The 25,901-nt window shown below is 46.3% G+C and overlaps 1 protein-coding gene across 1 annotated transcript; it reads left to right on the forward strand.

Annotated features, from left to right (window-relative positions):
• The first annotated feature begins 900 nt into the window (after positions 1-900).
• LOC142590966 (uncharacterized) lies at positions 901-25,901 on the forward strand. Its single transcript, XM_075703336.1, has 4 exons — positions 901-971; positions 22,667-22,822; positions 24,137-24,385; positions 25,669-25,901. Exons 1-3 carry the CDS (start codon positions 933-935, stop codon positions 24,380-24,382), a joined length of 441 nt encoding a protein of 146 aa, XP_075559451.1. The 5' UTR covers positions 901-932; the 3' UTR covers positions 24,383-24,385; positions 25,669-25,901.

Consider the following 25,901-nt stretch of genomic DNA (forward strand, 5'->3'; position numbering starts at 1 on the left):
CGGCGGGTTGTAGCAACGGGGCTCCCCCATCAGTCATTCTCATTCAACCGTGTAACTGTTTTTTATGCGACATGCTCGAGAGAGAGAGAGAGAGAGAGAGATAATTATAAAGAAAGGATTGAGTGAATGTTCGTATGATCAAGTGCATTGCGCAGTAGAAACAGTTCAAACAGTTGCTCTGCTGAGACTATATGGTAGACGCAACAGAATTACACGTCCTCAAAGGTAATCCATGTCATTGCACAGACTGCAACGTCTCTCGCATCCAAGATGTCAGCGTAATGGTTGAATTGCAGACACTGATAAGGTCATTGAGCAGTCAACAACGTTTCGCATTCTTACAGAGTGACGCGCTCAAAAAATCAATCGTATATGTTTGCTTGGCACAATTTGCCTTGGGCTGTGAAGAAACTAAAAAAAAGAAGAAGAAAGAATCTCTTCGTCTTCGTCGCCTATGTCCCAATGGCGTCTTGTTTCAATCTCGTAAAGCTATCATCTCGCTGAGTCCAAGCTAGATCGAGAAGGAAAAAAAAAATCCAGACAGACGATCCATCAGCGCGTGCGAGAATTCAGGGCTGTCCACTTCCTCCGACACTCAACGCTGAGGCACGCAAGCGGCTCGATAACGGATCGCGCCCCCGACATTTCCGGCGAGCGCTTTCCCTAACTCATTCCTGCACGCTTTAAGCAGTGCTGACCACGCCTGCACGACCACGCAACTCTTAATCCGTTTTTTTTTTCTTTGGTCACGTGTAAACTGGGTCAAGGCTGCAAAATGCTGAGACCGGGGGGGCGTCCGCTAGTTGGCGACGTCTATTTCTTCCCGTCGTTCTTTTTCTTCTCCATAGACAAGAAACAGTGCCTGCGCTGATAACGCTTTGAACTGTCACAGTTCTTTTCGCACGGTTGCGCAAACCCACCGCACTGGCGGCATGAATTGCACCACAGACCGCTCAACGGCCCCTCATGAGGTACACAGTGCTTGCTTTCCTTGCATGCCTGCTCATTACAGATACGTTGTAAATCCTGCCCACCAGGTGCCTATGCTAATCTGTTTCCTTTTTCGCGTACCTGCTCATTATACATGTGTGGTAGACCCTGTCCGCCACGTTAATCTATTCGCCAAAGCTTATTTCAACAAAGTCACTTGAAAAGAACCCTCCATAAATAACTTCAACCTTACTGGTACACTTGTGAACGTTATTCCGCGTTACACCACAGCCACACTTTCTTTTACCACTGTTACGAACTTCTAATGCAATGTGCAAACAGTTATTTCGTGTTATGCATGTATGGTTTATTTTGTACTTAACATGGGAACTAAACGATATAAAATTGAAATTAGGATGATGTGTGTCAAGCGAATGAAGAAGTTTTCCACTTTGTTGCAGTGACCCAACGTCGGCCGCCATGAACAGATGGTCGATAGATCTGTTAAGTTTGTAAGAATTAAGTTGTTCGTTTTTATAACCACCAAGAAGCAATGAAAAGCTAATAATAACGAAGAAAAAGCAAGCCCACATCGCTTACTCTGCACCCGCCGCGGTACTTCAAGGTCAGGGGTTTCCTTCCCGTGGTAAGTGACCATATCCTTGTGGATTGTGGGACCAAGACGCAAAAAAGAATAATTAAAAAAAAATAACGAGAAACGCCAGTCTGCAATTTTTTTTTTCGTGCGCCACGTGAGTTAACGAAATCCAGAGAGTCGAAAATACGACGTGTACGTCTTATCGCCACTGAGTTGCTTTGAAACGGTATAGTCAAATAATAAATCACTCGATGTTCCGAATCCCACGACACAGAATCAAGGTGAGGGTGGCACTGAGGGCGCACAAAGGACGCGATCGAATGCGATTAGAGGTTGGGAGCCGTAAACATCAAGCAGACGTTTTCCGAAGAGCACATCAACAAATCTGAGATGTTCTGTTCAAGCGGTATAGTGGCACCCCGCCAACGTGACTCTCAAACTCCCTGCCTGAGTGGACCTGTCGTTTGTGTTCTTCTTCTTGAGTCCTGGTCTTCTGCGCCTTGCCTTTACTACTTCAAGCATGGACCAACTAGCCCAAGCAAGAGTTTTACCTGAGTGGACCGTCTTATCTAGTTGCCGTAACAAACGCTCCTGCTTTCGATACGTTACTATACACTACTTCTTGCTGGCCGCCACTCAAGCTTCTGTTTTATTTCGTTGATGTTGAAAACTTGCGGGCTACAATTTTCGAACATCCGACTAGCCTCAACGGCAACGACGTGATGGAATAGAGTACAGTGGCAATAACATCCTGACCGAATAAGAAAAATGAACACACGAAATAAGCCTGCTATAACGAAAAGGCCAGGCGCGGTAAGATTTCAGCGCATAGCAAGGAGTCAGTGGAGAGCGCACTAAAGTATGCGTAGATGAGAGAGAGAGAGAGACGTTACATAAAACACAATTAAGGTGGAGCCACATGATCAAGATCAAACCGGTATCACATGCCGAGTTCTAAAAGTGCAAGATCATATCTTTAAGAATTTGCAATATTGTGCAGTTTAAACAAAGTGTACAATTAACAGGATAAAAATTTGACTCACAAAGTCACAACATCTTCGTATATGTTTTTTTTTTCTTGCACGTACGTAATGATCAGTTTGCAAGTAACTGCCTCCTCCTCCTCCAGTTCTGCTTATCCACGGATTCGTTGAGGGAAAATTATGATTCTGACGGCGATTACTTTCCTGGCATATTTGCATAAGGATCACATGTATGATGTGGCTACAAAAGTCAACTTGGAGTGAGAGGTCGCTATTTTTTGCAGCGACAAGATATACAAGAGAGGCACACGAGTCAGCACTATGTAATTAAGCTGAATGCTTGATTGTCTGAAATGGAAGAATTAAACATATGTAAACAAAAAGTATCAAGAGCTTGCGGATGACATATTCGGTGCTGACACACCGAAATGTTTCGGGAATTAAGCATTATATGGAAAAGCTGGAAATTTCTGGGCCTGCTCTATGGTTTCGGCTTTCTGCTAACGACTGTAGTTATAATGGAATATACACGTGTGTGTAGTTCATTACAGCCTCGCCAAACCTTAAGAATGAACGTACTTGACCTCTGCGAGAAGTGTCACTGAGATTCAAGGAAACATCCGTATCAAGCTAAACATTAAGCTGAAGCGTCACGTTAATGAAGTTGAACTGTGGGAGCCGTGCGAAACACTAAATATCGGCTGCAGCTGTTCAGTTTAAAAGAGCCCTCCGCGGGAATCACAAAGAAACTAAACTCAGGTGCGGTAACGACATCTGGCGGCCACCAGTTTCACTGCTCCGCACTAAAACCAGTTTTACGTTAATCGCGGCCGCCACTACGTGGCAGCACCTACCGATCCAAATTTGTTTGCTTCTTGCGTGCGTGCTCGTGTTCCTCCTTCGCGAATCGTTCCGCCACGTATGCTCTACACGTGCGTTCCCGCCTTTTTTTTTTTCTGATTTCCTCTCGCGGCGATGCCTATCGTTTCTGACGCGAAATCCAATGGCCCCGATTTGACCCGCCCTAATCTCGAGCTCGTAAAAAAAAAAAAAAAAGGAATGCCGGAAGCCGTATACGACGAGAGAAAAAAAAAAAGGAGCGCGGTAAAAACAAAAGCGAATGCAAAGACAAAAAAAGGTGAAGCAGGAAATACTCCCCTCGTCACGTAACGCACACGGCGCCAACGCTCGGTCCTACACGCTACGTTCGCCTTGGTCTTGTTTTGGGCTGCGTTCGACGACATCGAAGCGAACTTACACGGAGAGCAGTTCCCTTGGCCGAAACGTCGTTCTGGCTTCTAGAGCGTCTCTCGGCGGAAGACCGGTGGCCAAACTTGGGAGCAGTAACAGCGCCTAATAACGCGCGCTATCGTCATTAGAAATTGGGCACGATATTTTGTGAAACGTCAAACTGCGGCTACTTGATTACCTAACCAGACTTAAGAGGAAGCTTTACCTCGGATGCTCCTGTCCAAATACATATAAAAGGAGAATTCGCTTTTCTCGGCAGCCACTGCACCTCCTTTAACGATGTTTGTTGCATTTAAAAGAAAAAAAAAGCATCAAATATAGTGACTGTTGGCTTGGGTTTTTTTATGTCGGTCGTCAATTTTGATTAGAAATTGGCGAAAATTTGAAATTTTCGAGAAACAAAACTACCAAATTTACAACTCTGTAACTCAACAATGAAAAATGATATCACAATTATGTGAATCGCATCTAATAGTACATCTAAAGCGGACAAAACTGACATGTTACACATCAATCTAAAAAAAAATTTTGCAACATGAAAATACAGCTTTTGCAGAATTCTCTTACACAACATAACTAATTCACGTAAGGTATGAACTAACAAATAGAATTTGTCTGCTTTGAATGATCTAATGGATGCCGTTTACAGAACCGCGTTAACTGTTCTTGATGCAGAGCTATTAATTTGTAAACTTCGTGCTTCTTTCTTTTTTCAAGCTTTCAAGTTTTTGAAATATTTTAGCAAAATTCACGCCCGAAATCGGAGTTCCGCTTCCAGCAATCACTAGAATTTAACTTTTTCTCTCAATTGTAGGAAATTTGATTAAAATCGGTAAGGGTGTTATTTCAGAAAAGTGTTTCTGCGTTTTACATGTATTTGAATAGGCCGCGTTGGAGTTGGGCCCGAGCTATAGTTTCCTCTTAAACCTCACAGGACGTAGACAAAAAGAAAAAAAGAAAAACCGCGAAACAAAGCAAGAGTGCTGACCAGATCATCTGGTAAGATATGTAAAAAGAAAGAAATTAACGAGAATAGAAAGCATGTCTACTATGGTTTGGTGAAATACAGCAATACGTTATATGTTTTACTTTCCTAAGAAAGTCTTTGAAGTTGATTTTTGCTGCAGGGTGTAGTGGTGTATTCGACAGATTTACAGTTAGACTTAAGGTGAAGTGGAGCGGGCGTCAGAGAACGGTAAGTGACTCTTAAATATAGTCCATGAACACAAAGAAGCACATTTCTTTCCGTAACACACGGATACTAAAAACATGAGTTACAATAATGCCGAAACTACCAATGAATTTATAACTGCATACTAAGATACACCAATTACCTTGTAGTCACTTGGAGCGAAGGGCGTTGGAAAGTTTCCTAGCCAGCGTCGGCAGGCAACCACTGTCGGAGGAAGCTATCCTCGGCCCACTGCAACTTCAATTCGTGCAACTAAAGTTTCTGCAGGACACCAAGCTCGTCGAGAGGCTCTAGCAAGGCACCTGTCTCATATACATAAGCACACACTACTTATAATCATCATCATCATCATCATCATCATCATCATCATCCATGCCAGTACTTTCACTTCCTTTCCCTCTTCCCCAGTGCAGAGTAGCAGACTAGAGCGCACTAGCTCAGGTCGACTTCCTGTCTCTTTCCTGTCAGTAAATTCCATTCTATTATATTCACTTCTTAGGCACGAATGTTGTAATATCGAATGGAGAGCGGCGATCGCCCAAGGCGCATCCATTAAGCAGCAACGTGAAGCCTATAGCGCGAGTCTGAAAATACTCCTCCTCGAAATCTGCTATCAAACACACTAGTGTTGCACTTAGTGCTAATTCATACTGCGTAGGTAAGCCATGCTGTGAAAAAGTCACGTGGAACATTAGTTCCAAGTTTGGGGGACGCATTTTCAACACGTTTTTTGGACGCATATCTCGAAACGCATTCTATGCGCGGCCTTCTATTCAATCGTTATTTCTTGAGCATCGGCTTGTTTTATTCCTGCACGTACAACATGCACAATTACATAATTAATTACTGACATTTGCGTAAATGTTAAAAGCATATTGGCACTTATCAAATAATTCATGGTGCCCATTGTCACGTGTAGTAGTATTTACAAAAATATGTTCTATATATATGTGTATCTCAAGTGCATAGTTTCTGAAAACTGCTTGAATTTTTCCTTGAAACAAGTTGTACGGGTTATCGCTGGGCTACGCGTGCATGTGACAGGTTAATGATGTGGTAAAGTAAAACTCTTGCTTGGGCTAGTTGGTTCATGCTTGAATTAGTAAAGACAAGGCGCAGAAGACAACAGGACTCAAGAAAAAACACAAACGACAGGACCGGCGCCGGCCGTGTCGTTTGTGTTCTTGAGTTCTGCGCCTTGGCTTTACTAATTCAATAGTGATGTGGACATGATAGCCTAAGGACACATGAAACAACATTTGAAAGCCGCATGACGTAATCGACCCGACGCGGTGACTTAGCGGATGTGTTATTGCGCTGCTACGCACGAGGTCGCGGGATCGAATCTGCGACCGCGGCGGTCGCCTTTCGACGGCAGCGAAATGCAAAAACGCCCGTGTCCAGTGCATCGAAGGGCCACGTTAAAGAACTCTAGGGGGTCTAAATCCCCGGGGTTCCAACACTATGGCGTGCCTCATAATGACATGGTGGTTTTGGCACCTAAATCTCTAGAGAGAGAGAGAGTGAACATTATTGAGAACCAACAGTTTAGTCAGCTGGGCCTAAATCTACAGAATTCATTTTTTTCAATGACGTAATAGGTCGCATCAGTTTCCGCAAGGTATCGCTCCTGCGTTGTATTTTCCTGCGCAGGTTCTGATGCTGTGATTACATTTCACTTTCTGGACTCGCTGGGTTCTCTTAAGCGGACGTAAACAACTTTACTTTCTCTTTTTTTTTTTCATGGCATATAACACTAGGTGGCTGATTTAATCTGGGCCGCAGTGGCTGTATATTGAAGGGGCGAAATGCAAGTACGCTTGTGTATTTAGCTTTAGAAGCACACGTTACATAAACCCAGGCGGTCAAAAAATTAATCCTGGGCCCCCAGCTACGGCGCATACCTTGTAATGATATCCTTGTTTGTGGCACGCAAAACCCCTGACTTTAATGTAAACGTTGATACTCCTAAGGAGCACGGTGGTCCGTGGTGCGTGCAAGAGTTCAGTTTCCTTGAATATCGGCACGCAGTAGCAGGTAAGACTTGTCCTTCCAAAACGCGTATAAGTTGAAACTACGTATTCAAACTATGGAGCTTATTAGGGATACCGAAGGAAGGTGCCCCCGGATTAATTTTTAGCATTCCGGGTCTCTTTAATGTCCCCCGACATCTACGTACGCGCCAGCGTTTTTTGCATTCTGTCCCCGTCGTAATGTGGCCGCCGGAAGCCGAGAGTCGCACTCTTGACCTCGTTCTCAGCAGTATAATGCCATAGCCACTGGTTTACCACGGGCATATGGAAATACCTGTTAATACCTTACGAACAATAATTACGAAGTCCAAACTTCTTCACACTTTCCGGCTGTCCTTAGTGGAAGTTATGCGCAAGTATATATGGCGTAGCGTACATGACTGCGTTAATTTCACGGAAAACATGCGAGCTTACCAGGCAGCACAAGGAAAAGTAGGATTTCTCGTAAACATGAGAAAGCACGAGGCACTCAGAATTCGGAAAAGCGTTTACAGGGACAGATGATGCCCTTCTGATAAGAACTGAACAGTATGGAAATTATTCTAGAACAAGCCAAGTCCCCACTACAGGTAATGAACCTTTTTCATTTTCTCTACATCCGTTATAGCTGCCGCTTCCCGAGCTCTGGTGTTAAAGCATCGCGCCGGCAATAAACAGATGGAAATCAGTTTCTCTTGGGCGGCTGCGGTGTACCTTTAGAGCCAAGGGCAGAATCCATGAATAGACTTGAATTCCCCAGCTACCGAGCACACTGTCACATGTCGATGTTGGAAAACAAGAACAATGCGGATGTGGGGCACAAGGAACTATGAAAAGGAGTAAGAAGCCAACCTTGTACACGGTATTGTCTGTTTCAAACGATTCGCGGCCTTCATTAACTCCGAACAGCGTCTCGCAGTCGGCACGGCGAAGACGGGAGGTGAATATGCGAGAACGATAACACCGCGCCAAAAACTGTAAAGCCTCTTTTTTCCTCTTTTTTTACGCTCACTTGAAAAATCGGTGAGCCAGACACAGCGGCAGCTACAGCAGCCCGACTCAAGTTTCCATATTCGCCTTTTTCATTTTGGTCATCGCAGAAAATACGCATTCAGCAATAATGACGAGTACTGGCGTTACCCATGAGTGATGACAAGCGTGAGTAGTATGGGTCAACGTTCAATCCATAATGGAAGTTTTCTGTCTGAGTAAACGGTCAACTTTACGATTGGTCCCAGTATACCATACTCACCCCTACCGAATACCCCCCGCGCTTACCCCCTCCACCCCCGCCCACCCCCCTAGGCAGCCGCGGCAGAAACGTGAGCAGAAAAGAAAGTGAAAACGTGGTGTTCTCTGTTATCACGTGCATTAAAGGGATCCTATCTCTATCCTTCGGTTCTAGGTTGCCCGTACTAAAAGTTCAACCTCTTAGTTTACACTTTGAGCTACCCGATTCTTGGCTGATCCCCCAGGGTGGGTGCGGGCCAGTATATTACACGGATCTACATCTACATCTACTATATGTACAGAATTGCTGATCGGAAAGCCCCCCCCCCTCCCCCCTCTCCCCCAGTACCGAAGTTGCGAGCAGGCGCTTCCATAGTTCAGAAACGGATCCAAAGCGCGGGAATCGGGAATCGTGACCGCAGCGCCCCCTGTTTCTTCGTCAGCACTATTGCAGGCGGCGATGTAACATTCCAATGAACGGCACACTCGTCGACAAGAAACGATCGAGCGAACACACTGTAAGATAATTTACACCCTTAAAAGTGAAAAAGGGTGTAAATGTGTCTATAAGTTACACCATTAGGGAATGACTTGTGGACATATTTACACCCTTTTTCACATTTAAGGGTGTAAATTACAGTGCAGGGCAACAGTTTAGGACAGACCCGCATGCGCGCTACAACACTCTCGACAGCAGGCACCATGACGCCAGAATGGCGCGTACAGTCAACAGCAAAAGTTTATGGGCTGTGGTTTCCCCTTTAAATCTCAATTCCTTCACTGTTAAAGCATGACACTTCGTATTTAATGAATCAATGTGTAGGTGGCGAAGGCTGCTATATATGCTGGAACATTTAATTCGAGGCTGTGTGACCACGCTTCGCGAGAATTTAGCTTCTTATCAGATCTTGCATCCCGTAAGCTTTTGCGGTTGACTGTACATGTGATTTGCTAGGTCGGTGATAATAGCGCAGTAACGACCGTGATATACCGGGCGATCATTTTCAAATATTGTATGATTTTTCAAAAAAAAAAACATGACCTGTGCTAGATAGCATAATTTAATTGCTTGAGCTGGAATGTTCAAAGAGGCGGACATTAATTACTCACTACTTGCGCAAGAGATCGAAACGCATACTCAACTAATTAGTAGAACTGCACTGATTACCTTCTTGATTGTTTACTTTACGGCACTTGCTGTCATTTACGAATTGTAGCTTCCAAGGCGAATAGCTTCCAAGGCGCATCCACTCGGAATGAATTTTCAGAATGCGACGAGTTTCGAGATATTTGTTGTCGAAGTGTGCGACAAAATACGTGGGCGTTCCAGTTACTTTTGTGCTTCAATGCATATGAGAGCGGTATTTTAAGATTTCAGTAGAACAACAGCACTTTTTTTACTGCGAGTTTGATGGCGCATACCTAGAAACCCGTGCCATACTCAAAATTTGTTCCCAGTGCGTATTCCTTGGAGTTTCAGCGGCGACAATTCGTAAATTGCCATATGTGCGGTTAATTAATTAAGATGTTAACTGATAAAAATAATTAATTATTTAAATACCTGTTTCGATTTCTCGCGCTAGTAATGTCCGCCTCCTTGAATATTCTAGCCCATAGAATAACATTAACCTATCTACCACAAACGATTTGTTAAAATTCTGTTAAACTTAAAAAAATTTAACCCCGTATAAAATCGCCAATGCAAGTCATAAAATTACAGCTGTCGGAGTGGGTGAAGAAACGTTATGTACCAGTTTAACTACAGAATAGGTTCTCACCAAAAATTGCCGCGCGATTTGCCACTCGAGGCACTTTGCGTGTAGTCGTTGGCTTCACGCTCGGAGAAACGCTTTCCTTTTTCCGAAAGAAACGGAAAGCTGTTGTATCGGGAGTTTTCCCTGTTGCTCTACAATATTCTAATTGACACTTTTCATCTAATTATAATAATTGAGACGTTGAATAATTAATTAAAGATAATTATGTGAATAGGTGGAATGCAGAAAAAGAATTTGAGTATCTCCAAGCGATGAGCAACAAGATTACCTTGGTTCTGCCCAGCTACGTGGCAATAGCGTATATTTTAAGTCTTGGTACATGATAGTTGGCACACCCTGTATATATGTATACAATGCAGACGTGAGATCAGTGAAAAAGCAACACGCTGGACTACAGAATGAATTTTGACTGCACCGTTGTCTATACAAGGCACAAGGTTTCCAAACTATCCCGGACCAAGTTAAAAAAAAAGAAAAAGAAAGCTCGGATCAATATGCGTGAATAAGACCAAGTGCACGCAGAGTTAGTGTTTTCTTGAGAAACCGCCCGTACTTTTCTCGTCCTTGACATTAAATTATTCAATTAAAGTAATTGTAGAACTATGTCAGCGCTGTCCTCATTGTCAAGATGTCGGGCGGTTGTAAACAATCCTAAGAGGCGTGAAAATGAGGTGTTTCCCACAAGGTGCACCTCGCACGCTTGCTTTATTTCCGGAATATAAAGAAAGCCCGCGCACGTGGCATGAGAAGTCCTTTGTCCAGTGCTCCAGAGGGGTTGTATATGCAATTCCCTTGCACCCTTGTGGGCAGCTGTACATTGGACAAACCGAGCGTTGCGTGAAGGACCGTGCAAGGGAACATGCGCGCAAACTAAAGAAAAAGGAGGATATGGGCGCACATATGGTGGCTCATGTTACCGGGTGTGGGTGTGACGCTCGATTTTCTGAGACTACCATTCTGGGCAGGAGCGGCAACACCTCTTCTGGGCATGCACTTGAGGCCTTCTTTATCAAGAAGAATAGGGATGGGTGTATCAGTGAGCCTTCTATCTCATTAATTGATGCGGGCTTTGACTTCTTGCGCAACCGCCTTTGACTTGCATGTGCCTTTTTTTTTGCTTGGTATTTTCTCCTATGCGCATGCGTGACAAGAGGATATCTTGTCTATCCTTCCATTAAACAGTTGTGAGTGTAGCGCTTGTCTTTGGCCACCTTTCTTGTCTCAGTAGTTCTTATCACGCTAAGTTACTACTTCAATAATCGGCTGTCAAGGACAAAAAAAATATTACTGCCGTTTTTCAACAGCCACAAATATATCTGGCGAGGAAACGACGACGAACGATAAACGTCGAGGAAGATGCCAAGCAAGCTTCGCTATAAAATTTGTGCATGGTGGAATGTGGCTTCGCAGTATCAGCTTGATTTAACGACACAGGTGTACTGTGGAGCGTCGTGATTTACTTAAGATGGAATTGTGAGCGTAAAACACTTGACTACTTCTCATCCTGCCATCAGGAGGGCACTTTCAATGACCATTGAAGTCGGTGATCACTGAAATATGAGGATACCAATGGTTCTCTTGATCGAACTCGCGCAAATTAGCGAATTAGTCAGGCGGATTTTAATGGCCTTTGGTTTCAATGCTCATTGAAATGGAGCGTGTAACTGTGGTGCAGGGGAAACGTTACGAGACTTGCACGCAGCGTTATTGAAACCCGAAGAACAACAAAAATTTGGAGGACGCTGAAGCTTCGCGTTTAAGAGTGGAACGCGATAGCGTTAAAAGATCCCTGACTGCTTGTCACGCTTCTCGGCAACTGGAGCGTGTGCAACCGTAATGTTTACCGGCAAACGCTGGCCGCGAACGCTATGCACGAAGGCGGGCTTTCTGGTCGAAACGCGGTCTCTTGCGTGGGCCGCGATGCGACGGAGGCGAGCGCCGTCTGGAGGTGTTGCAATGAACCGGGCGCGCCGCTCCGTGGCCCCCAGACACCCGTGCCGGCGCGCGCAAATGACGGACGCCGCGGCTGGTTTGTGCATGGTAGAAACGCTGGAAAAGGGGTTTCTTTGAGTTTTCGTTTGACAGAATTATGTTTTCTCCTATAGTCAAATTACAATCTGAGAGCTATCATGTCTTTAGCTTGAGTGTAAGCCATAGCTTGCGATTTTTCTGCGTACTTTAGCTTGAGAAATTCAATTATATTTGTAAATTCCTTGCGTCACATGGAAGGCCTGGATATGGGTGGTTGGAAAATCTTTTGGCCGTAACGACGTTGTCGGATTTTCTGCGACACGAGCTCCTGAACGCTATCGCGTTGAAAAGGTGCTTCGTGAATGTCTGTCTTCTCAGTAAATTCATGCCGTGCAATTCATGCAATAAATTCATTCAGTCACCGTGATTCCTCACGGTGACTGATCGACCGCAGCGCTAAGTAGAGTCTCTTCTCTGGCATGACTGGTGCGAAAGTTAACGTTGTTCAACCCGTTATAGGCACCGGACGTTGGGTCACGCGAACGCGTCGCGCCCGTAGCCGATTCAGGGAATGCATTCCAGGGATATTTTCGCCGGCTGACACGTGTGTGCCTCGAAGGCATCGTCAACGGCGCGGCGCCGTCATGGTCAACGGCCAAGCGATTGCACGCTCCTCTCCCGTCGTTCGATCGACGCACTCTCCGACCTCGCTTCCACCTCGGCTGACCACGTGGGCTAACAACCTCAAGACCGCCGGCTCGTCGTATCACGTCCGGGCATCTCTGTGCCCACGACGACTTGTCAGGTCTAGCCAGACGCTCGACGTCTGCGGCACGCCAGAAAGCTCGGCTCGATTGAAGCGCTGTGCATTAAAAATGATCGGCGAGTTGTCGTATTTGCTTGTTGTTCGCCTTTGTTACCGTGGCACTGATTGCGGGCGCTTTGCTTTTCTTGTTTTCCTGGGGATAAGGCGAACGCGAGCGGGAAAACGCGGTTCGACCGTGCCATTGATAGAAGGCTGCGATCTCCAGCTGGCGTCGACAAAAGAACACGGCGGCCTAATTGGCTCCAAGAGGTTGGGCGAGCGAGTGAGAAAAAATGTCCGCGCTTACATAAGGAACGAGCTTCGGGTTCCGGCTTATTGAGGTATCCGGCAAGCTGCGAGTGGAGGAGAAGTGCTGCTTGGATGTGCAACATTATTCGGTATATACGGCACACGTGCGTTCAAAGATGATGCGGGCAAACGGAGGAGCTCCATTTTTAATAAGAAAATGAAGCCAAAAGAGAGTAAATTAAACGAAAGCAGCTTTTTTCATTTAAATGTAGAATAATTATTTATGAGGGACCAAATTGGCAATAAGCTTCATATTTTTTTTTCTCCAAGGACGTGCACTAAGGAATTGCTGCCACCATAGCTCACTTGGTAGAGCATCGCATTTATCTTGTACAGTCGTTGTGAGTTCGGTTCCCATTGGGAGCATGTCGCGCTTTTTTTTCATTTTATTCCTTTCTATTTGTTTAGCAAGAATAGGAAGCTCTTCGTAGATATTATTCGCATCCATATTTAGGCTTACGTTACAATTAATAAACAGTGATTAATGCGAATAACATAATTTGCCTTGTCGGAGAAGCTTTCTTTCCCGCTATCTATCCAACTGTTTTCTTGGGTCGATCCCGAAGTTCGCGTAGTGTAAAAATGCGGGCCAATCTTACAGATAGTTTGGTCTTAAAATACGGGTCTAAACCTCATTCACGGCACCCTTAAATGCAAAAATAAAAAATAAGAATATGTTTGAAGACTGCTATTCCCATACTTGGATAGGCTTCGTAAGTGAGTTCTGCCCGGATGTCTCCCCCTTTGCTTGGTTTCAGTCCTGTTGAGCGGAGATATGTGACTACTGGTGATTTATTTATTTATGGAGTTCTGAAAACAACCAGCTTGCTACGAGGTACAAAGTATGACAATGCTAGGGATTTTTCACCACATGGAGATATTTAGTGTGCACTCAAAGCTTATTAAGAGCGTAGTACATTCACGTACACCTCATTTGAATGTCACGGGCTCGGCGCGGATTCAAACCGACGGTCTCGTGCGAAAGAGCACAACTCCATAGCCGCTAAGCCAGGGGTTGTCTCACTATGGGGTCAGCGAAACTATAGCTTTCGCAGTCTGTTTCACAGGTGGCATGTTTTACACACAGAATTTATTTGGTCATATCATGTGTCTCGCCCACCTTTTCACAACAATGGATGTTATGCGACGAAAAGGTTATGACTCAAGATGAAGTAATCAGCAAGGAGACTCCTATGATACGCATTACTCGTCTTTCAGGAAATCGGGTGAAGTTTCGTGGCAATGATAGTAAGTTTACTCGAAGCAAGTTGTCGAATTTTCGAAGGAGTGGTGCTTGCACGGGACTTATTACAATAAATCCACCTTTGTCCATCTTTGTGAAGGAGCAAAAGTTGCCAATATGATAGTCTTAGAAGTCTTGCTTCGATTGACGTTACCTTTATAACGGAACGCAAATGAGAAAAACGTCAAAGCTAGATGCGTGGTTGACCTTAAGCAAAATACACATGGTATATATACACCGGGGCTGCTCGGCGACAGCCGAACACCGTAGAAGAGCGATAGCCGCCCTCCCGCCTACTATGAGGCCTCAGATTTGGAAGCCTGGCACCTCGCCACTGCCTCACCCCTCCCCAAGAGCCAGCCCCACCTATTACAGTCATTACTTCGATTTCTACAAGACTCAAAAATGGACAGTAATATCTGGGCTGACCTCCTTTTTTGTCCCTCACCCCGCCCTGATGGATTCACTTCCTGGGAACGGAAGCATTTTATGCTTATCTTAATAAACGTTTTAAGAACAACAACACAAGGTATGATGCAGCGTCCCATAGGACGCGGCTGCGTTTCAGTACGTTGTTCTGCTTGCAGTGATGGAACGCGTTGGAACTCGGTCGATCAGGCTGTTGGTACAGTTAGTTATATGCGTCGGATCACACACGCAGTGGTACATAATGTATCTCTGTCTGTATTCGGTCAGTTAACAAGACAGTCGCCACCATGAAATTGGACAATGTTCGCGTTTATAGCATGTTATGAACAGTGGTCCAACAAGGAATATCTCAAGCCGGAGCCGATTTTCGACAAGAAAACAAGGGGACGCCCTAACAAAAAAAAAAAAAAAGGAAAACACACACACTAATGTTGTTCATTAGATTGTTGATCTCACCAAGCTTTCATCTTTTTTAAAACCAGTGCCTTGTTTGGATTCGTAGTACATTACAGGGATAAGGTTGTATAATGCCTGCCGCCAGTGCTTCATGTACTTGTGCCTGGAACGTAACTAGAATAATTTCTCGCAATTCCTTTTTTTTTAATTGTTGATCGAAACACACTGAGACGGACAATTCGTTGGCACTCTTAATACACCACTTCCATTTCCCGCTCGTTCGTGAGGCACCCAGTTGGCTTCCATCGCGTGCAGTCGGGACTCGGAAGCGATTAGCTCGAGTCACGCCCAACAAGCGTTCATTGGCCTTTCTCGGTGTCTCGGTCAAGTCCGTCAATGTGTCTACACGGCCCTTTCGCGACGCCCCTTGAATGTCTGGTGCACCTTCGCGGAACATTCAGACCTTATCACTTTCGTTTCGAAACGCCTTCTCACGCCCTGCAGGCATTTTTATTTTCGCATCACGACGCCCCAGCGATGTTCCACGTAACATCGCGGAAAGTTAATAACTTGCGAACTTTCGAGCAGAAGTAAGACATCAGCGCCGTCTGCTTGGTTGGCTTCAGCAGACGTGACTACGGCGCTTAATGCAGCGTACACACGACGTGCCAAATTGCTGTGTCGATATGCGGGCTGCGCACCACGTGATCTTGAGTCAATCGTTCCCGCTTCTCTCCCCCTCGCCTGCCGCAGACGGATTCATGTCCTCACCTGCAATGGGAATCGCACTTGTGACATCACGCGAGTGAAATTAAACACCTGGCCCTTGGCACAAGAGTAAGCCGGGTTAATCCTGACTGAGTGCCTTTCTAATTTTTCGTGCAACTTCTCGCTGCGCGCAGAATGTTGTCGGCTATGCTGTCACGTGATCGATCACTCCGAGATGACGTTTGTCGTGTAAATTTGTAATTTTAAACTCAACAGCGGTGTGAATGTAGGTGTGCGCACAAATCATTCACCCTGTATCAATCATTCCCAGTCTCTACGTTTAAGAAAAGGCGGGATCTTCCACTGGCTTTCTAGTAGCGTGCTTGCTAAAAATTTAGTTATAGCAGAATTTTAGACCTGTATTGTGACTAGGTAGTGGCGTTTTCACTGGTATCTTTTTGGATTGGGGTGCACGTCCAAACCAAATCTCACGGAGTCCGTGTGTCAGCGTGGAACACGATGACACACGGACAGAGATAGTGATGTTCTAAGTGATGCACCTCAACTATCGGGCGGCACAAGTCGTGCGTCTACAAAACAAGCTCGAGTGCGCGACAGTACCTTCAAGAGTTGAATTTTAATATTCCGATATGGAGGGAGGGCGCATCAATAAATAGCGATAAATGGAGTACGCGCATGGCGTGTGGTGGGCACATTTGTTTGAAACCACGCGCAGCGTTGCCGTAGTTGGTGCCATGTCCATCCCTTGTTTTGATGCGCAGAAAACGTGTGGGGGCCGGCAACATTTGCGTTAAAGAAAAGCAAGTCGTACATATAAACTGAGTGAGTTTATCTTCCATCTTATCTATTTAGCGAGAAGCGCTCTGTATGATGAGGGCCACTTTGCGAACTTTGCTCTGATGTAAGATTGGCTGGTCTTAAGTGGAAGTCGTCGAGCAACCTCTATTACGAAGAACCAATCAAACAGCGAAGACAACTAAGAGATTAAAACTCGTGACCTCCCGTTTGCGATGTCATTTTTGCCTTCATCAGTAGACCACGCCAATGCTCTAAATTCCAGCAACCGATAAAGAACGTGCTGTATATTCCCTCTCTAACGAATTCGTCGCAGAAGACCACATCTGCGAGAAACCCATCATGGTAGTAGTTGATGAAATAGTGGCACGATGTGCCGTACGCGAAATCATTTCATGCAAGCCGTGAAGTGAAGAAGCAAAATTAGCAAAAGCCATAATAGCCGCTCCTTCAATGTGGCCTCTCTTATGCCGGTCACTGCTTTGTAATCTGTATGAAATACATTACAATTAATTTGATTGCGTCGTGGCGTCTATGCCGCAGAAAAAGCCAGGTTATTCATTAGTATTCTGAAGAGACATTGCCGTCATCAAGCCGAAAAGAAAGGGAGAGCGCAGAACGGATTGGTGCGCCTAAATTAGCTTACAAGGCATTTCGGCTTCCTGAAAGAAGCATTTTGCAGCAACAATTGTTCAGTTGGGCCTTGTACAGTTATGGAGCAAGGATTCCCTGTGGAAGACGAATCCTCTTTTACCTACGCTACCTTAGCCGCATTGATCAGTGTTCTGCTGTTTCTCTCCCGTAATGGAATTAACTTCCAGGCTAGAGTAGTTATTGTGTTGTTTTCTTCTTTACGAATGCCAACAAAATTACCGTTATCGTGTGCGCATCGTAACCATGTTACGTAAATGTCATGTAAGCAACGTGGAAAACTAAGTTCAGCGGCAACATATACGTAGGGCTTTACTAAACATCTGAACTTTATCCCTCTTGTTGCACTTAAAGTAACCTAGAGCTAGGAATGAAGGTTATAAACAGGGATAAGGTGCCTCAGAAAGGCTAGCCAACGTTTCGATAGGCGGACCTATATTCGTAAAAGGCTGCCTCGTTAACCCGTTAAAACTAACATACCGCAGATGACGAGGCCACCTTTGACGAAGATAGGTCCTCCTATCGAAACGTTGGCTGGCCTTTCGGAGGCACCTTATCCCTGTTTATAACCTATACACCTCAGTGTGCTATTCTATCTTCCAGCCTCATTCTTGATTCTAGAGCTAGGAATATGCTTTTCGGCTGTTATTCTTGCGGTGGGCAAAGTGTCAACTCTTTCCCCACGTCATCCTGACACATTCCTAAGACCGAAAAGATGAACGCGCCGTGGCCGACATTGCTGCAGCCTCTCTGCCTGCCTCTATGCCGCGCGGCGGTCCGGGAAATCTCGCACACTGCCACTCCGCTCTCGTCGCGTGTGTGTAACACCCGGACGTTCACTGATCGGACACGAGAACGGGCTCGCGCGGCTGTAGGCCAGCAGAGCGATAGAGGTCCTTCGCGCGAAGGGTGATCGCCGTAGCGCGGACAAACCGCGCCCAGCGAGGGTGGGCGCCCCTACAGCGAGGGGGCGGCCTTGCTCCGCAAAAGACGGCGAACCGGCAGGACTGACAGGACCCGAGGCATGCCTGACCGCCGCATGCGGCTGGCCGGCGAACGAGGAGGCCGCTTGGTCTCGCGGCTAAGCCTCGGGGGGGTGGCCCACCTTCCCCACACCGCACCTTGTATAAAAACCAGGGCCGGCCAGGAGAACAATTACTCGCCGCTCTCGGTTTGTTATCGCCAGCACACGCAAGTCGTCGTCGCCGTCGTCATGAACGCTCTGGTCTGTATAGCCCGCCTGAACGTGTCTGAACGTGCGCGACTTCGAGAAGCTTGCGCTTCGCGGTCGCGTACGATCCGCGTGTATAGGCTCCGCTCCTCGGATTCCACGTCGCGCGAGCAGTTGATGATTTCGAGGCTCCCAGGGACGTCATCCGGGGAGGTCGTCGGTCACGTGTGGCGTGGTCACGTGTGATCACGCTAAAGTTCTCGCGCGTGGTCACGAGCCCGCGTCCGTGACGCCGTCATCGTCACGGGGAACGTCGGGATCGTTGTAACATTGTCACGTGCTGCGACGCGGCGGACGTTACCTATTTGCATTTGAGGCTGGACCGTGCTGCAAGTGTAAGCCGCTCGATGCCACGCGAGGTCAACCGTAAGCAGCTTAGGGGTTTACGAGTCGTGGCTCAAGGACGCTAATAGCCTGCTGTGGTCTCGGTTGTGGTTTTAGCGTTGCGTCATAGTTCCGTGTTGGTGGCGTAGCCATGCCTTCCTGACGCGTCCATCGGAGATCTCAGGCTTAGAATCAAATGAGACAGATGTGCTGATGTGCACCTTTGAGATTACAGGCCAGAGTGCTTCTTCAAAAACTACGTTTCTGCATGCATCTATCATGCTAGCGACTTTCGGCTTCCCTTGGAACACGTACGCCTTCCACGCCAGGATCTATGGATTGTCGTCATAGATTCGTGTTAGTGACGGATGTAAGTTCATTCGCAGGGGGCTTTGTCTGATGGCAAGGAGGGGTGTACCTACAGTGAGCACTTCATGGAATTTATCAATGCCTTCAGCAACCTGCATCTGTGGCATAAGCAAATTTTGTAAATGCCCATGCACAACTGCCCGGGCTTTAAATTATTAAATCATTGAATACAAAAATCTTCATATCGTACCAGACTTCAGATTCTGCGAATAACTAGAGAGCAGTTTGCGATTACTACATATATTGAAGTAATGTCACGAAGTAGTGCCTTCGAATTAGGTGCAACATTTTGATAATGCTTGCAGGCTTAACAAGCCTGAGAGAGCCACTTTAAAAAGAAAGGAAAGTAATTGCTACGCTTTGTAAAATGCAAAGCTCATTGCTGCTCCGTTGCATCCGCTCAGACGCCCGTATCTCCTGCAGCCTTAAAGCTCCTTTCCCAATCTCCCTCCCCCCCTAACTGTTCAACTTATCCTCAGTATGGAGAAGGCCTATGGTCCATAACTCCGTATACTGCCTTGACAGTCTTCTCGCTTTTTTTATTATTGCGACGAAGGCCACGATATCATGAGGATAAGTCCACAACTTGGCCTGCTCTGTATTTTTTCCTATTATAGCTATTAGTCTGCCACTAGCCACTATTTCCCGGTGTTATTATCCAACGTTACCAGCAAAAAGGCATTGTACGCCATCTTGTGGCAGTATAGGTCAGCTTGTTTATCATTTTTCTTCTATTTTCCACATCTTCATGTAATCTGGCGGGCAGAGGATGTAATGTAGCTGCCAGAGAATTTGAACCGGAGGTCTGCGTTTTCCAAAATTGGGTACTGTTCATCGACGTCTACAGAATTGATTTAGCATTTTGAAGACGCAAATCGTCGCATTCCTAATGTACGTGTGGGCGATATACAGCGGGAATCCTACGTGTAATCGCAGGGAACTGTGTAGTTGTGTCGGCCGCAGCTGTTACATCGCAGTAGTTCAGAAGCCAGGTTTACAAAGCCTACCTCTTCTTGGATAACATTTTAGGGCACGTAGAGAAGGACAAAACGGAGGCGCAGACACCGCGGTGCGCTAGTGGTGTAACCAGCACGCTAAACTATTCTACATCAGGTGCGCAAATGGGATATAACTTCTCGCCCACCGGGTATACCTTTCCACTAAACTTGTTCCTTCCTTGTTTGCCGCGCAGTTTACGTCACAGTTGATGGATTTTTCAAACATTGATCCTATAATCACGCGGATAAATATTTTTTGGCAAGGCGCGGAGCGTGGCGCGGTTTCACAGCTTTTAGTTCCGCACGAGTGCCGCAGGCTAAAACCGCTTTGACCGACGCGCTTACGAGAGAAGAGGATTAGATCTGTTTGTTTGTTTGTTTCGCAAAATAAGTTACTCTTGCTTGTTTGTTTTTTTGTTTGTTTTCGTAATATGGTGCGCCCAAAGGACGCGTCGTTTTCTTCGCGGCGCTAATCTTCCTCCTGATCACGAGGGAGAAGGCCGAGCCCGAACTTCGTATTTCTGACGCGAACGGAGACTGTGCGCGCGCGGCGAACGGCAGGGGAATTCTCGGCGTTCTCGCGCTCACTACTTTTATTTTTTTTTTCGAAAGTGCACCCCCGAGAGTCGGCTACTGAGGAAAGCGCTCGACGCTTTTGCTGTCCGATATGGCGTTCTCTGCCGGGCTTAATACTTTTGGTAAAGTGCTCCAATCGTTACCGGCCGTCCCGGGCCTTGGCGTACCAATGTATGCGCCTGGCGCCCCGGCGGCTCGGTTCAGCTGCTAAGGGGTCTCGAACGTTCTACACCTCCGTTATGGCGGGCTTACGAGGAAGCAAAACATGTAAAAATAAAATTAAGCCGAGCACAACAGCAGGCGGACCGCAACGTCTCGTAGATTCACGGCGCGACGATGTATCTGCGTGCCGGTTCCTTGCAAGGTTGTTGCTTTAAATGCACGAGGTCGTTTTCCTCGTGTTTTGCTTAGTTCCCCCCCCCCCCCTCCCGCTTCAAGGCCCCCAAGCGCTCGAAGTGGGGTGGTTTCGATTAGCGTTAAGCGTTCGCATATCGTAAGAGAAAGAGAGATGGCGAGTGTCTCGGACTAAATGTTCCCGGGCCGACTGATCGAAGATTCGGGGAGGAGGTTCTAGCTCGCTGGGTTTATCTCTCTCTGTCGTGGTGCTCGGTTACACTGGTGATCCTTGCTCGCTTAGATAGCGAGCTTCGAATTAGATTAACTGTAAATACATTCGAAGTTGTAGACCAAGACGAGCTACCGCGACGACGGTTTAATCCAGATTGTGGGCTTTACGTTCGGAGGCTGAGAAGCACTTTTGATTTGTGGGTGTTTCCCGGAGACTAGGCTGCGACCTTGTGTCGGTGACCTGTGCTCCCATAGTGTTCCACGTTCATTTATCTGTCTAACAAGGCTGGATAGGCTGCAGCTGAGAGGTTTATCTCTCTTTTTTAAATTTCGCATGATCGGTTGTTTGGAACTAGCCATATAAAGTAGTTGTGCAACTATGAGAAGATGCGAGATCAGTTAACGTTTAATCTCTAAAGGATAGAATTTCATCTGTTATAGTGTAGAGAAGAGACCTCAGTGATTCTTAGTTAATCAATATCCTCCTTTGGCAGCCTTTGAAAGAGAAGTAGTGAGATTGTGCTTGAAGCTGGAACATGCAATAAGAAATCAATGTAATGTTAACACCCTTCCGGGGGTAATCTGTAAAGCTTACCTTCAAACTGGAGGACCATGCTCCAACTTGAACGACATTTTACATGAGAAAAACACTTCGTGCCTTGAAAATGCATGCGTTATAGTTGATGAACTGAGCAAAGTTCCCGTGAAGCATAAATTTTGAGTGGCGCGAAATTAAAACATTGCACTTGCGATGGTAAAGACTTAAATTAGATTACACAACACGGCACAGCGGCCCCTTCAGCTCAAGCCTGTGCCTATGTCAGGGCCATGAATACTTTTTTTGTAGCGTCAGCTTTTTAGTCTGTACCTTAGTACCATCTGCAATGACGTATTGTTTGTATTACAAAAGTAAGGTTGTTGACCTCTGCTAAAGCTAATCTGAAAGTTGGAATCCATGAGCTGTGAATGTTTCTTCTTAATACATATAGTAAGACAGAAACAAAGTTGGGGCTTCTTCAGGAAAACATGTACCAGACAATACATACGGAGATTTCGCATCGTGTTGCCCACACGGTTTTTGAGCTTCCTTGCAACTACGAGTGAAACCACGCCCGCTATTCTTCTCGCGCCAGGCATTATTAACGTTCGCTTGTTTCAAAGGAATAGTGAAGTCTCTCGTTTAATTAGTTAAGAGCTCGCGTACCAGTAATCCATGCAATTGCCCGTCACTGGTCAAGACAAAAGGTGACGATTTGTCGGAGCTCGTCGATTGTCATTGAGCGCACCGCCCGTCTTCCACAGTTGGCCACCATTCTTCTGGGCCTGGCGTCCTACGCCGCCGCCGGAGGCTTCACCGCCCCATCTGCCTACGCCGCCAGCGTGTACGGTCCGGCTATCGGATCCGTTGGATACGGATACGGCGGACGCGGATACCTGCCTCAGGCCTACAACCTCCAGGTGAGTCGTCGTACCTTTCCTTTTTCATGAATCACTGAAGCCTCTCGAAAAAGTTTTCGAAAGCAAGTGATGCGTGCAACGTCTTTCGTTGGTCCAGGTAATCGCGAAACACTTGTGACACTTCTCAAGCTCGCGTCCTTCCAATCCGTTCGTCCACATCGTCACATTCTGTTCGAAGCTTTGAGAACAATGTGATACACAACATGTATCGGCGAAGAAAGGCCAGGCCTCACCCCGCCTTACTTTTTCATCGAGCCCACTTGGGTTGCTGCTCACGTGTAAGACTCTCATCAAACCTTCACGCGTACATAAACCGTTACTTCCCGTCGTTTCCTCCATGCCCAGTGCGCTTCGGTATGAACTTTGTGCTGACGTATGCGCCAAAAGTAAGAATCCGAATCGCTTTATTGTGCGTACAATAGAACGAATGAATCGCCGAGTTCGTGCTTGTTAGGGTCACAGGATAGCTAGATTTCGAAATCATATGCCGAGTATAGCACACCTAACTTTGGTTCCATAAGTACAAGACCTTGCTTGTTTGTGAATTGTTTGCGATTGCGATCGATTTTTTGATACGTTTAGTTTCCCTCGTGCCATTGCTTCTTGGAAGATAGCGCGTAGATTGCTCGTCATCCGAGAAATGTATTTTTTGCTTCCTTCACTCAAATTTCTGACTACTTGTGTGCTTTTTTTGGTTCGATATGGTAACGCATCGATATGATAACGTATACAAAGCTTTTATGGGCGCGTGTGCAGCCATAACAGTGACGGCGCGTTACCATGACTACATCATCCTGCAGCATAGTTGCTTCGACGATCAATTTGGAAGGTGAGCATACTGGTGGGCATATATTGAGCGCTTGAAGCACTAAGGTGTCCGCACATGAGCCGGCCTAAAGGTCAAAAGGGATTCAAGCTAGTGGGTTGCTTTTGTCTCACTTTTCAAACGAATTCACTTGTTTTCAGCCTGTTTTCCACAACCTTCAGTTATCGTGCCAAGTCGATTCTAGCCCTCAAGAGCATACATAAAAGCAGTCAATAGAACTTCTATACACATTTGCTTGTCTTTTCCTGCAGGCTTATGGTCTTACTTTTCTTGTTGACAAATCTCTGGGGACTTTCAGCATATAATCCAACGAACAAATGAAATAGACTCGCTGACTTTTGTTTTGGACTTGCACAGGCTATAGAGTGACGAATCTATAAGTGTATAAGAAGGCTGAACAGCCTGCAAGAAGTCATAAGAGAACCTGGAAGTCTACAGACTGTGCGAATTCGTTTCATAAGGATGCTGACGAGCGCGATCGTTCGCAGGTGCGCTTTGGCGGCGGAGTCAAGGCCGGTGTCGCCTACGGCGGCTACGGTCACGGAGGATACGGTCACGGAGGATACGGTCTTGCCGTCGGTGGCTACGGACACGGAGTTGCCCTCGGCCACGGTCTTGGCTACGGAGGATACGGACACGGTGTCGCCCTCGGCCACGGTGGCTACGGACACGGTCTTGCCCTCGGCTACGGTGGTTACGGACATGGTCTTGGATACGGAAAGCTCTACGGTTAAACGGTACGCGCCCTGTGCCCGCGCCGGAGGTGCTCTGCAGAGACGACTGTTGTCCGATTAATTTTTTTACACAATTAGTGGCTACCAACAGTAAACGTAGAGCGCGTTGTGGACGAAAACCAAGTTAGTGACGTGACACGCTACGTCCACGTCCTAGTCCACGAGGCCGTTATCCGTCTCCTGCTTAAGATGGATCGCCAACAGGCCCAAATTGCCTCCTTAGTGATATACATTTCTAGCTGGTAAGAGCTCGCATTACCACGTCCGCCCTTGAGACATGGCACATCTGGGGCGTGGTATGGGCACGTGAGACTTGCATAAGGTCCGAGGAATGTCTCGTGCCTCCATCAGCTGCTGATAGCTCGTCTCCGTAGATTGGAAGTCTGCCGACAATTTTGGAAACGGTGGCAACAGGGAAGCGAGAAAGCGTATTAAGGGGAAACTTTGTATGAATGGAGTAGGCCTTATGCGCAGATGGCTGAGGACTATAAAGAATGGCGAAGTCGTAAAGCTCAACATTGTTCAGCCAGGTTGCTATAAACCTGGGAGAACACAGTCACAACGTCTCCAAGGATGTTCGTGCAAGCTTTCTGCAGACTTGGGTCTATTTATGTGAAGGCTAATACTTATAGTAAAGTGTCGGTGTTGAAAAAAAATTACGCGTCTTGATGGATTCGCTTAGGTGTACGAGAATTCTGTAGGAGAATTCTTGCCGCTAGAGGAGGGCTAATGAGGCAGAAATGAAGCAAGAACGAAAAGCAGTAGGCGACGACCCCTTCAATTTCCTGCACCAGCTCACAGTGACGTCACCATTTTGCCGGCGTGTGCTCCGTCCCAGTTACTTATTTTATCGTTAAGCATGGGCTAAATTGAATTGGAAGAGAAAGCTGGAGTCTCAATTTACCATGTCTTAAGATACTTTATTGATCCACAAGAGCCTAAGTACAAAATAAAATACATTGAAATTCTTGACACCACATTGATGTACCATAGAAAAGTTGAAAAAAAGAACAGAACATTGACATTCACTGTCTCTTTTTAATAATCTCCCTCTCACGGCGAATATATTCAACCTAGAAATTTTAAGAAGGAAAAACATCTTGTAGGACTAAACCAATTTAGTGCTTCTCGTTGGTGTCTGTGGCAGCATAGCTAAGGGTTCCTATAGCCAGGCTGTTTCCGAACGTGGGCAGCCGGGCTATATATACGGCTCTCTTCGTCTCGTAATGGGCTCTGGCTACGATTTCATTTTTTGTTCTTTTTTTTTCGCTTTCTTTCTTTTTCAGAACTCACCCAAGCCAGCAGCTGCGTGCGTGTACGTTAACACAGAAACCCGGGCAAAGGCTCCGCAGGACGGATACGCCGTGTGTTCGCCGTCGGCCGATGCGCTGAAACTCGAGAGTACAAATACACCGAGCGAGTATCCACACAAAAACTCTCACAAAAACTCTCACAAAAACTCTCCAAAAACTCTACCCAAGTGACATGCACTACACGTGACAAGCACCATTCCACGGAC

The sequence above is a fragment of the Dermacentor variabilis genome, chromosome 8 (assembly GCF_050947875.1).
Source record: "Dermacentor variabilis isolate Ectoservices chromosome 8, ASM5094787v1, whole genome shotgun sequence".
Classification (NCBI taxonomy): domain Eukaryota; kingdom Metazoa; phylum Arthropoda; class Arachnida; order Ixodida; family Ixodidae; genus Dermacentor; species Dermacentor variabilis.

What these genes read in the sequence shown, in the direction of transcription:
- LOC142590966 (XM_075703336.1), top strand. Translation starts at nt 933, where the DNA reads ATGAATTGCACCACAGACCGCTCAACGGCCCCTCATGAG. An exon ending in GCTCAACGGCCCCTCATGAG is followed by an intron (nt 972 to 22,666) that starts GTACACAGTGCT and finishes CGTCTTCCACAG; the next exon opens with TTGGCCACCATTCTTCTGGG. An exon ending in CTCAGGCCTACAACCTCCAG is followed by an intron (nt 22,823 to 24,136) that starts GTGAGTCGTCGT and finishes GATCGTTCGCAG; the next exon opens with GTGCGCTTTGGCGGCGGAGT.